Genomic DNA, 12803 nt, shown 5'->3' with positions numbered 1-12803 from the left:
GGAGGAGGGATGGGCAGGGAGAAAGGTGCAATAATGAATGAATGGAAATCCAAAGTCTCTGTAAACTTTCATTAAAATTAATAAAGAAATTATTCTGTCTAAAGTGTACAAATGCAGATTTAACAGGAAAGGAGGTAAAAAAGAGAGACAAAGATGTTAATAGTGCATTTAATCATTTAGTTAATAGTCAACTGTGAAAAGAGTCCCATTATCTTTAGGAGTTCTGGGTGGTACAATGACTGGATAACTCTCCTCATTGAAAGTACTTTGGGTACTCTCAATTACCCTCCATCCCAGAATAATCCCTGAAGATATCTGTAATATGAAAGAGGAACAAATACTACTAAATTGCTGACATCAATATTTTGTAAGTGGCTATGTTATGCCATCTTTGGACTTGAAACACCTCTCTTTCAATTAATAGGAGGCTGCGAGAAGAGGTTGAGACTGCTAACAAGTTCAGCTTGCTTGGCTCCACAATCAACATTCTTGGTCTCAGCAGCCAGGAAATCAAAAGACGAATTACACTGCTGTCAGGGACCTCTCCAGAGTACTGAAGAGCAATGATGTCAGTTTGGAGACTAAGGCCATAGTCTTTGCAATTACTTGCTATGCATCAGAAAGCTGGGCAATGACTAAGGATGACAGAAGTAGAATTGATGCTTTTGAATTGTGCTGCTAGAAAATATTACTGAATATACCATGGACTGCTAAGAGAACAAACAGGTTTGTCCTAAAGAGGGTGAGACCAGGCTGCTCCTTGGAGGCAAGGATTCTGAAGCTTCGTCTGACATACTTTGGACTTGTTGCAAGGAGAGCCCAGTCCTTGGAGAGTGACATCATGCTTGGAAGGGTGGAGGGACAGCACAAGAGAGGAAGACCCTCGATGAGATGAATCGACTCAGCGACTGGGGTAATGGGGGTAGGTGTGTCAGAGACAATGAAATTGGCTCAAGATAGAGCAAGGTTCAGAGTTGTACATAAGGTCACTATGAGTCACAGGTGACTCAATGGCACATAACAACAACAGCTAGAGGATGCAAACAGCTAAGTGCTTGGCTAACTAAATGAAATGCTGAAAGTGTGTATAAGAGACACATCAGAAGAAAGGCCTGGAAATCTATTTCCCAAAGGTCCCAGCCATTGAAAACTCTGTGGAACACGGACGCTGATACATACAGGGTTGCCAGGAGTTGGGATCCATCCACCAGGAATTGGTTTTGGTTTTTACATAAAGAGTGTCCCTATGGTTCTCTCCGGTTCTTTGCTTAGTATCAAGGCGGGAGAAGCTGAGGGACAATTGAAGCAAAAGACTGGGATCACAAGGCCAGGAACTAAGGATGTGGGCTCGTGAAAACAGCACTTACAATGTTCATGAATGTGTCAGTTTCCACCGCCCCCCCCCCAAATGCCTTTCACTCAGACAATGCCGGAGAGGCTCTACGTTCAAACAGCTGGGTATCCGTAAGACAAGCACCTGACAATCACCCTGTGAGTATGTCCTAAAACAAGCCCCAGTTGCTTAAGGAGACCCTATGTGTGTCAGAGCATAACTGTGCTCCACAGAGTTTTCAGCGGCTGATTTTTCAGCAGTAGATTGCCAGCACTTTTTTTCTGAGGAGTCTCTGGGTAGACTCAAGCTGCTAACCTTTTGGTGAGCAGCCAAGTGCATTAACTGCTGTACCATCCAGAGCCTCTGTGGGTAGGGCCCCCCACCACCATAATTTCTAAAGACTGCTCTGCCCTGGTGGAGGCGCTCACCTCTTTGTAGTGGTCTGTGGATGGCGAGGACCTGGATCGTTCATGCAGGTATGATGCTTTCTCTTGCTCGTTCTGTCTCACGTCCACAATGTCGTCTGCGGAGTGGTACTTCCCAGAACTTCTGGCCTCCAGAGGCTTCCGCTGTTCCTTCCAAGAAGCCTGATACTCTGCAAATGTGCCAAGTCTCTGGTATACGTCAGAATGAACCACCTTCTCTAGTTTCCTATGACTGGGGGCGCTGTCCCCAATGGAGACAGTGTGCCCTCTCCTGAAGAAGCGGGGTTCCTCACCCTCACCCCTTTGGCCAGCTGTCCGCGGCCGTTCCAGCTTCTCTCTAGGGAATCCACCTGGGACCTGTCTCTGCCCCAGCTTTTGATGTGCAGACCGGCTGGTCTCCTCAAAAAACTTCCGCCTGTCAGCAAATGAGGCCACCATGTCCTCCGCCCTGTCAGGGAGCTTGCGAGGACGGTGGTTCCCCATCAGTCCCACTTCATGCATCTTCTCAGGCTCAGAGTATGACTTTAGCTTCTGCTCCACTGAGAAGCGTCTGCGGCCCCGGATTCGGGGGACATAGGGTACACCCACTGCAGAAGAGGACGGCTTGTTCAGGCTCCCCTCCAGGAAGTGGGGAGCAGCATCTGGGCCTGTAGGGAATAGGGACGCGGTGCCATGGTCCCCGGGCCTGTGCTCTGGTGGCACTGGGCAATGGTCAGCTGGGTTGGGATCCAAGTCACGACGCTTAAATGATGTTGCCCTCAGGACCTTGGCCTGGACCTCCTTCAGGTGGTCTTTGTAGGTGTTGCTGGAAGAACCTCCTGAAGGGGCATCAGTGGCAGGTCCTACTTGTTCCTTCCAATCATGAGAGTCTTCTTCTGGCTCTTCTGTCCCCAGCAGGGTCACAGTACTCTTGCTCTTCTGCAGCTCGGCTCGCCGCGTCTGGATCTCGTTCCTCAATGTGGTGGCAAAGCGGTCACTCCTCCGCATTGGCTTCCCGACGTGGGTGTCGGTGTCTAAGGGGAGCGGCTTCCCTGAGTTGCTATCTAGGGACTGCCTGAGGTGGCTGTTCTGGCGGAACCGTGACCGATTCTTCCTCCCTTCTTGAGTCAAAGAGTGCAGCATGGGGGTCTTCTGAGGGGAGATCTTGGTGCTCTCTCCATCATCGCCTGGCTGGAAGTTGCCATCTGTGGCCTTCTTGGGGCTGACTTTGTCCCCATGGCTGGCTCTGGGTGGCTCCTCAGTTCCCACAGACAAGCTCTCTCCACCTCTATCCAGAGAGGACCACTGTTCTCTCTCGCTGGGGTCTGACAGCTCACCTTGCTGAGGTAGGTATCGTGGTTTGGGGCCCACTGGGTGGGTGGGAAGCCCTTCCTGGGCCTTGGGTGCCACGCCGGCTCCTGTGGATGGCCAGCAGTCCTCGCTCAGTGAGGTCTGAGCACTGCCCTGGCCCAGCTGCTTGAGGGCTGTGCAGCAGTAGCGGCTCTTCCCACCAACCTCCACCTTCTGGTCAGCAGGGCCACCCCACCTCACTGCAGCAAAGCCATCATCCTGGAAGCAGTCAGCGGGAGGCTCCTGGGGGCCCCCACTGAGTGACACGTGTTGCGGTTCCCTGGGTGATGCAGACGGCCGGGGTCTTTCGTCGCTATACTGGCGAGAGTGCTGGTGACTATAGTGAGACTGGGCGAACCGCATGTCACAGCTGGACAGCGAAGCCTGAAGTCTGCTGGGGACTCCAGGGAGGCCCCCCACGCGGTCATCAGAGGGCCAGTCGCCATCCAGGGCTGGGTCTGCGTGGTGGCCCCCAGTGCCGGGTTGCTTCCTGTCTCCAGCCCGCACCAGCTGTCGTGGCAGGTCTGCAGGCTCTGCTCTCCATTCAGCCCGTGCCAGGGATCGTGGCAGGGCAGGCATGTGCTGTGTGGTGGCTGCTTCTGAGAATGGAGGGGCTGGGACCTTCTCGTGGCCCTTGGTAACAGCAAAACTGTCGCTGCGCAGAGGTGGAGGTGGCGGGGGAGGAGAGGCAGGTGCTACCTTCTTCTCAGGGACATACCAGACAGGCCCAAAGTTGGACCTTCCAGGGGTAGCCAGCTTTGGCTCAGGGATGTCGTCCTGCTGGGGACTCTTGCTCTCACGGTGGGGGCCAGCAGGTAGGTGGGCCAGCTTCTCCTCCAGGCCGTGGGCCAGGTCGCCGCCTGTCTGGGCCTGCCTGCCGCCCGGCCGGGAGCTCTCCCACAGGCCCACCTTGTAGAGGAGGTTCTCGGTGGATGAGCCCTCGGCCCTGGGCAGTGTGTGGTCTGGAGTGCTGGAGCTGGTGGAGAAGGAGCCGTAGGCCGAGTCGCGTTTATTCGGGCCACCTAGGTGGTCGATGCTGCTGCTGGACTTGGCCGCTGAAAGACGGCCCGAGGAACAGGACTGGGCAGGGGGGTCCAGGCTGTCGACGCTGCCCAGGGAGCTGAAGTGGTCCGAGGTGCGCTGCAGGTTTGTCTGCTCCCACGTGCCAGACAAGTCGTGAGAAGATGAGCTGGGGGGGAAGAGAGAAAAGGACAGGAGTGTTTGCATGGCATCAGAGGGCAGGGCAGGCAGGGTGGACAATCCGCTCACCAAAACCTCTCACACAGGGAGGGAGAGCAGAGTGTGCCTCCTATAAGGGGGTCGCTGGGAGCGTAGCCTTGCACACACACGGGACAGCAGGGGGGACAGGATGCTTCCTGCAGGCAGGGCCCTGGTCTAAGGGTCCACCTCAGCACGTCCAGTCTCAGTGCGTGAAAGAAAACAGCTAGTGGGAGGCAGGCCCAAAAGTGAGCAGCCTGCCCAGATCATACCTTGTTCTTGGATTCAAAGAAAAAATGACAACCTTTAATTCTAGTAGCACATTTTCTCATGTAAAAGCCCATCAACTGGCCAAACTTTACAAGAGCTGCCTGGCTTTGCGCTGCTCATGCACTTTTCTGTCTTCTTCCAAGTCAAATCCATCATGGTGGAGTTGATTCTGACTCCTACTGACCCTCCAGGACAGAGTGTTCCAAGGCTGTAGGCTTTATGGGAAAAGCCTGCCATGTCTGCATTGAGCTGATTGATCGCTAGGTTCCACAGAGATTTTAAATAATAGAAAGAAAAGAAATAGTATCTTTTGTGCCATATGAAAATGATATGATCTACACATTTCAGTGGTCATAAATAAAGTTTTATTGGCACACAGCCATGCCCATTCATGGTCATGGCCATACATTTGCTATATAGTACTTGGGTTGAAGAGTTGGTCTGTGAGGCCAAAAATATTTACTATCTGGCTCCATAGAGAGAAATTCTATTGACCCCGGCCAGTGTGTTAAGTGATTCCGATGATTAACACAAAAGAAGCTATCAAACCAGAACAACTTTAAAAGAGAAAGTTCAGGGATTTCATTACTTTAGTTCTTCTGTAGTCTCTTCTGTAGCACTTCTTAACTTGATAACACAACGGACAGACTTTATATTAGCCATATGCCACTGTGCCCAGGTGGTGGGGTAAATTTTACAAGAGTAGTAAGAACTGGACATTAACACCAATAATGTTGCTAGGTGCCTTTAATTCAATGAAAGTTCACAGAGATGCTGTATGACAGAACAAAACTGTCTGATAAGGTTTCCTAGGCTGTCATCTTCACAGCAACAAATCACCTAGTCCTTTCTCCTGTGGAGCCACTGGGTGGGTTCGAACCATTAACCTATCTATTAGAAGCCAAATCCTTAACTATTGCTCTACCAATGCTACTTAATACCAACAATGGCCAAAACCACTGCCACCAAGTGGATTCCACTCATAGAGTTCATCCAGGACACAGGATTTCTAAAGCTATAAATCTTTTTCAAAGGAGAGTAGCATATTATTCCCCCAGAGAGAAGCTGGTGGGTTTGAACTGCCGACTTTTCAGGTTAGCAGCGGAGTGCTAAACCACTGTGTCATCAGTGTTCTAAACGTTAATAGTACAGAGTAATAATTATTATGACATCTCAGATGAGAAAATAAGCTGAGCTATAAAAGGTTGATTGGGAAATTTATTATCTCATGATGTAATAGTGCATTTGTGTGAGTGGTAATGATGGAGAGATAATTTATTCAGACATATGAGAAGTTTCAATGAAGCTCAACAAAGCTGGTGCCTTCATTTAAGAAAAAGAAGGGTGGAGGGGAAAGCTATGGCTGCATTAAGTTTGGGGGCTCTGGTGGTGCAGTGGTTAAAATACTTGACTGCTAAGGAAAAGTCAGCAACTGGAATCCATTAATTGCTCTGAAGATGCAGACATGGCAGGCTTTTCCCATAAAGCCTACAGCCTTGGAACACTCTGTCCTGGAGGGTCAGTAGGAGTCAGAATCAACTCCACCATGATGGATTTGACTTGGAAGAAGACAGAAAAGTGCATGAGCAGCGCAAAGCCAGGAAAAGGACCAGCTGGTGGTTTGAGGGAAGGAGCTGATTGATCGCTAGGTTCCACATCCGTTTCCAAATATGACCTGCCTTCCCTCACACCCTTTCCCCAACACACTCGGGCTGATTTTTCCACGTGATTCCAAGTCCGAGTGACATAAATAAGGCTGGATACTATACAGACACAACACTGCGCCTCTTTAATTAAGAAACTATGTGGTGGTGGTGGTGGTGGTGGTGGTGGTGGTGGTGGTGAGGTGCCGGCGAAGCTAGTATGACTCATAGCGACTCTATGAAAAACAGATCAGAACCCTGCTCTGTCCTGCGCCATCCTCACACTTCCTGACACACTTCCTGAGCCTTTTGCACAGTCACCATGTCAATCCACCTGGTTGAGGGTCTTCTTCCACCCTTCCCAACATCATGTCCTTCTCCAAGGAATAGTCCCTCCTAGCAACATAGCCAAAGTATGTGAGGTGAAGTCTTATCCTTCTTGCCTCCAAAGAGCACTCCAGCTGCACCCTCTCCAAGACATATCTGTTCTTTCTCTTGGCCGTCCATGGAATGTTTAGTGCTCTTCTTCAACACCACAGCTCAAAGACATCATTTCTTTTTCTGTCATCCTTATTCATTGTCCAGCTCTCAGATGCATCATAGCAAGTGAATGGAAACACTATGGCCTGAATCAGACATGCACTTAGTCCTGACATCATTACTCATTGATAATATGGAGAGGTCCTTAACTGCAGATTTTCCTAGTGCAATGCATCTCCTTACCTCCTGACTGCTGGTACCAAGGGTATTGATTGTGGGTCCAAGTAAGATGAAGTTGTTCATGTTTCAATCTTTCAATATTGCAACACTTAAATTTGTTTATCAGTTCTCTCAGTTGGAGAAATGCAGAGTACGTTCTTCCACAGTATGGGCTTAATAGAGACCACACGATACATGCCAACAATGAAAGCAAAGACTCATTCTTCATTTCATTTTCTACTCAGCTGAGGATCTGTCCAGGTACCCTGAGCTCTAAACACATCCTTTGTAATTGACTTTAGGAGGTTATGCGGCATTAAAATGTGTTTCCTTTCCTTCGCATCACATCTGTACTTGACCCTTCAACTGTGTAGGAGACTTGTATTTGTTACTACCCCAAGAATGGATTTTGAGATGGCCACGCTGGCTCCAGAGAACACACGGGCAGAACCTCACATGCAAACCCACACTCTCTCTCACAGCACACATGTACAAACATCACTGTCCCTTTCTCTCTCACTGACACACACACATATACTCAAACACACACACTCACACATGCATGCACACACATTGAAACATATTCACTTCCCCTTGCATCTGCACACAAGCACACTCTCCTGTGCACACTTTCACATAGGCACACTTTCACAGGTCCACACACAACTAATAGAAACATACACTCTTCTATGCACACACACACACACAAGCACACTCATTCTCACGTGTACACACACACACACACACACACTCTCTCTCTCTCTCTCTCTCTCTCTCTCTCTCTCTCTCTCTCTCTTTCTCTCTCTCTCTGGGCCAAGCAGGAGGCCAGTGAGGATTCTCACCATTAACCATCAGAGGTCTGGTCAGCACAGGAGACTCACTTGACCTCAGCCTGCCTGAGCCTGAGCTCTGGGCTCCTGACCAGGGCCCAGAGGCCTCAGCCCATACCTCAAGTAGGTCAGCGCACTGAGCCCTCTGATGGGACTGTGAGGCTGTCTGCCTTCGCTGTGCCTGCTACCAGTACCCAGGGGCCCAGGAAGGCTATAGACCATCTGAGGAGCTCTGGCCAGATCCATTCCCCAGCCCCAAAGCTCTCCTCCACCCCAGCCTGACAGAGACATCTATCTCCAGGGAAGAGTGGAGCTGCAGGTGTATGGGGGCGATATCATCATCTCACCTGGTTGAGGATCTGTCATCCTGGCTACGAACCTCTGAGGAAGCCCCACTGACAGCCCTCCTCATCCTAGCTCTCCATAACTCACTCAGTACAGAAGACAAAGCATATTCAGAAATCCATCCTCTTGGTGTGGGAATCTTTCTTATTTTCAAGTGTCACAAACCTGGCTGCTCAGGGAAGCATTTACAAAGTTCTACCTCAAATGCTCAAGAAAACAAAGATTTTCACCATTGGGCTGATTGGCAGCATCAGTATGGATGGTGAAGAGATTGAGATTGTTCACAGCTTCAGTTGGCTTGCCTCTACAATCAACACTCCTGGTACCAGCAGCCAGGAAATTAAAAGATGAGTTGCATTGGGCAAATCTGCTGTCAGAGACCTCTCCAAAGTACTGAAGAGCAACAATGTCAGTCTGGAGACTAAGGTGAGCCTGATACAGGCCATGGTCTTTGCAATTACTTGCTATGAATCAGAGAGCTGGACAATGACAAGACATGATAGAAGGAGAGTTGATGCCTTTGAGTTGTGGTGCTGGAGAAGAGTATTGAATATACTATGGACTGCTAGGAGGAAAAACAGGTTCATCCGAGAGAGGGTGAAACCAGGCTGCTCCTTGGAGGCAAGGATTCTGAAGTTCCATCTGACATACTTTGGACATGTTGCAAGGAGGGACCAGTCCTTGGAGAGGGACGTCATGCTTGGGAGGGTGGAGGGACAGCGCAGGAGAGGAAGACCTTCAATGAGATGGACTGATTCAGTAACTGGGGTAATGGAAGTAGGTGTATCAGAGACAATAAGATTGGCACAGGATAGAGCAGAGTTTAGGGCTGTTGTACACAGGGTTGCTATGAGTTGCAGGCCACTTGATGGCACATAACAACAACAACCTCAAATGAGGGCATTGATGGTCTGTTTCTCATCAGAGGGCAGAGAGGATAGAACTCCCCTCGAAGTGAAGGAATGAGCTGCCTTGTAGGGCAGGGGGAAGAATGCTGCAGGCCCCAAGGAAGTGTCCCACCCACCAGAAGGTGCCTACCTCGCATGGTGTCGGGTGTGCCAGGACGGGCAGCCACTTGTCGCAGAGCTTGGGGCAGCCACAGCCTCGGGGGTGCCATCGTAGAACTTGGTGGCGTGCCAAGAGTGTGGTCTCCAGCTCAGTTCACTCCTCCTGGAAAAGAAAAGAGAGGCCTCAGGAGTCCCGTCGGAGGACGCAGTGGGCCAGGGCAAGGTGCAAGGCCCGTTCCTAGGGCTGCACGCGCATGCCCAGGGCCTTCATCTGTCTCCAGTCTTCTGAGAGCCTGAGCAGTTGATGTGCTTGGCTGCTAACAGGTTTGAGTGCACCCAGGTGTCTTAGAAGAAAAGCCTGGTGATAAAAAAAAAACAAAAAACAACAAACCACAAACAGTCATTGAAACCTCTGTGGAACACAGCTCTACCAATGCACTTGGGGTTCCCAGGAGTCAGAGTAGACTCAATAGCAAACGGTGACTTTTCTGTGCAAGAAGATTCTGTTTTCATTACTACTCATGACAGATGCACATGAGTGCCAGGTGGGAATCGGAGACGCTACAATGTAAACCAACCTTTACTGCTCAAAATGTAATAGTAAGGGAGTACCAGACTGAAACGCAAACCAGCTCTAGGAGTCAATGGCAATCATGGCGACCCCATGTGCCCAGATAGAATCATGCTGCATGGGTTCTCAGTGGCTCACCAGGCTTTTCTCCTGAGGCACCTCTGCTCTGGGTGGATGCGACCTGCCATGCATCAGCAGAGGGGCATGTGCACTGTACTACCTAGGACTCCTCTAGATATGTAAGTAAACACCCGAAGTTTTGCCTCCCACCACAGAACAAAACCAAAATCTTTTCCCTTGACTCTTCCAGTCAGTTTTGGGCAGATGGGATTGGGTCAGGCTTCACGATCTACACTACTTATCTGTTTTTATGAACTTAGTTAGGCAATAAAAGCTGTTGAGAGTTGAGGCCAGAGCTGCATTTTCCTGCGAAGCTCTCAGTGCAGGCCTGTCATAGTGCATGTCCATGACCGTGCCCGTGTCATCAGTGCACACCCGTGGTGACATCAAACATGTGAATGATGGGAATGGTAACTCCTAAGATAAACAGCTCATGTGGGCTGAAGTCAGAACTTCTGATGCAGCATGAGCCCCTCAGGCCCCGCTGCACCATGCCCCCACCCAGCAGAAGCCTTACTGCTTTTGTGTCCACATCTCCCCAGCAGTGGAGTGATATGTCCGGGTGAAAAGTCCTTGTACAGGCCACAGGTGTTCCACCACATGAACACCACTGAGCCACCAGGGCTTGCTAGAGGCGGGAAGGAGGACCTCTCACCCTGGCTGCGTTCTTGCCTGATTTTACAGTATTTCATGAGCTTCCCTCACTTTGGACAGCAATGACCTCACCGTAGGCCTTTTCTGGCCCACCTAGGAGCTGAGACAACACTGAGCAGATCAGAGGACGCTGAGCACCTGTGGAACAGCGGTGGTGGGACAATGTGGCAAGGGAGAGTGGTGATGGCGGCCCAGCACAGTGCACAGAATCATTGCCACTGAATTGTACACACAGATTTTTTAAATGAAAATAAGTTAGAGCCAAAACAAAGCATAAAAAACAAAAATAGAACTCAGCCGAGTGTCTCTAGGTGCTTCCGGAGATCAGACGCTTTTCCAAGCTGGCACAAACATTAAAAGGAAAGCATGTGAGCAGGAAAACAAAACCCAAAAGCATTTTAGCACCAACTTCTCGATCACTCAGAACTCTTTAACAAGAAAATAGCAATAGGGGTGGCAAAATGCAGAGCATGTCAACTTCACACCAGTTTCACAGGAGCTACAGAGAAAGTGTACACAGACAAAGACACCACAGAAGCAAAGATATTATAAATCCAAGACTGTACCTCATAGAGTTCCTCAAAATCCTCGTAAGAAAGGTTCTGGCCATGTGAATGTCCTGTTCGGGTGGCTTTTCCTGTGCTAGAATCTCCACAACTTCTTTCATCTTCCCTTAGAGTTAATTACTGACGGAGGGAAACTAGGCTAGTCAGACTGGAGGCAAAGGGGGAGGGGGTGAGAAAAGCTTGGCAAAGGCAACACCCTCCACTTTGGGGCCATGGAATTCTGCCTTACAACTGGAAAGCCTGGGGTACTGACCGGGATGGCTGGAGCAGATGTGCTCCATTTATGGAGTAAACATTTATTCTAGGAAAACTCCCAGCCAGAGTTGATTGAACAGAGTGAGCCATTGAGAGTGGCATTCGAGGCAGTGGTTTCTAGCTTCCAATACCCCGTCCTCCCACTGGGGTGCCAGTGGCCGTGGGGTAAAAATGAATCGGAGGCCTCAGCAGCTTTCCTCTCTGGTCACGCTTACGATTACTTGCTCTGGCCACCAAAACTCAGTACCACCAAGACTCTTAGTCATGGGCCTGCACCCCCACAGCTGCTCGGACAAAATTTCAAGACACTTCTTACCCCAAAAAAGCATGCAAAGACCTTCAGAGATGCACTCCCACCCCCAACAACTCAAGCTCATAAATACTTATCAAGTGAGACTACGACTCCTTGACTTGCTTATCTGTGAAGTGGGTGTGACACTCTGGCTTCCAGACACCGAGTGAGGATTCAGTCCATCAGAGAACATTCCCTGCTCAGCACAGAGTGGATGGTGGGGCGGGCCTGGTCACCAGGTCATAGACTGACTGGATTGTTCCTGCTCTTAAGGCTGCCTCCACACCCTCAAAAACCACTGCCTGCTGTGGGCCTTCAGGACTGTACCACAGAGCCAACACTGTGACCATGGCCTTGCCTGACCTACAAAGTGCAGCTCAGCATTGCCAACGCACACTGGTGGCCATTCCAAAACGATGACTTGCAAAACACAAGCATCTCGTCTTCGAAACATGGAATCTCAGCATCTCCCTATGTGTCAGTGGCCATGCATTAGCTCATTTAGTCTTGCCAATAACCCTGAAAGGTAGCAAGGAGAAGTTTCCCTATTTGATCTTTAAAACTGATGAAACTCAAAGAGATCTGGTGACAGAACCAAGAGGAGACCAAGTCAGCTTCACTTGTTCTGGGATGTTCTTTTCATCACATCCTGCTCACCTCAGATAGAAAGTTAAGCATAAAAATGCTTCTATCTCTTTCAGGGCAACTCATATTCATAACATTATAAGTCATGCAGAACAGAATTAAACTGCTTGGTTTACCTTCTGATTCTAATCATGTAAAATCATTTGGTATACTCACTCTGTAAACTGAACTGATTAGTTAAAAAAAAAAAAAAACAACAAAAAACACCAACCCAACAACAACAAACCTGTATTCAATTTTCTGAGCATTTAACTCCAATTAGGCCTGGAGGGTTTTTGTGTTGCTATTGTTTGCCTTTTGTTGCTGTTGTTTTGTAACACTTCTATCAAGATACACAATTACACAGTTCAGCCATTTAAAGTGAACCATTTAACTGCCTGCTTTCATATATTGACAAAGTTATCTTCCATCACATTATCTAATTTTGGAACACATTTTTTTCATCCCAAAAGAAATCCCATATTCCTAAGGACTCAGCCCTCAGCCCTACACAACCACTAATCTACTGTCTGTCTCTATGGATTTGCTGATTCTGAACATATCACGTTAATGGAATTAGACAATACGTGATATTTTGTTGTCTGGCCTTTTTAATATAGCA

General features: G+C 49.1%; 1 protein-coding gene across 1 annotated transcript in view; it reads right to left on the bottom strand.

The window, feature by feature from the left end:
- The window catches only part of LOC102848151 (protein Shroom2-like), a 50317-nt gene extending 41108 nt beyond the window's left edge, over positions 1-9209 (bottom strand). The window contains exons 1-4 of the mRNA XM_006892413.1: positions 9117-9209; positions 5517-5584; positions 5364-5384; positions 1762-4276 (exon numbers count right to left, since the gene is read on the bottom strand). Of these exons, the coding sequence (XP_006892475.1) occupies positions 1762-4276; positions 5364-5384; positions 5517-5584; positions 9117-9209 (2697 nt within the window). The remainder of the gene's footprint in view (positions 1-1761; positions 4277-5363; positions 5385-5516; positions 5585-9116) is intronic.
- Positions 9210-12803: the final 3594 nt, after the last annotated feature.

The sequence above is a fragment of the Elephantulus edwardii genome, unplaced genomic scaffold (assembly GCF_000299155.1).
Source record: "Elephantulus edwardii isolate Elephantulus edwardi_28Jun2011 unplaced genomic scaffold, EleEdw1.0 scaffold00115, whole genome shotgun sequence".
Taxonomy (NCBI): Eukaryota; Metazoa; Chordata; class Mammalia; order Macroscelidea; family Macroscelididae; genus Elephantulus; species Elephantulus edwardii.
The sequence above is the reverse complement of the archived record's forward strand: the minus strand, read 5'-3'. Positions and strand labels throughout refer to the sequence as shown.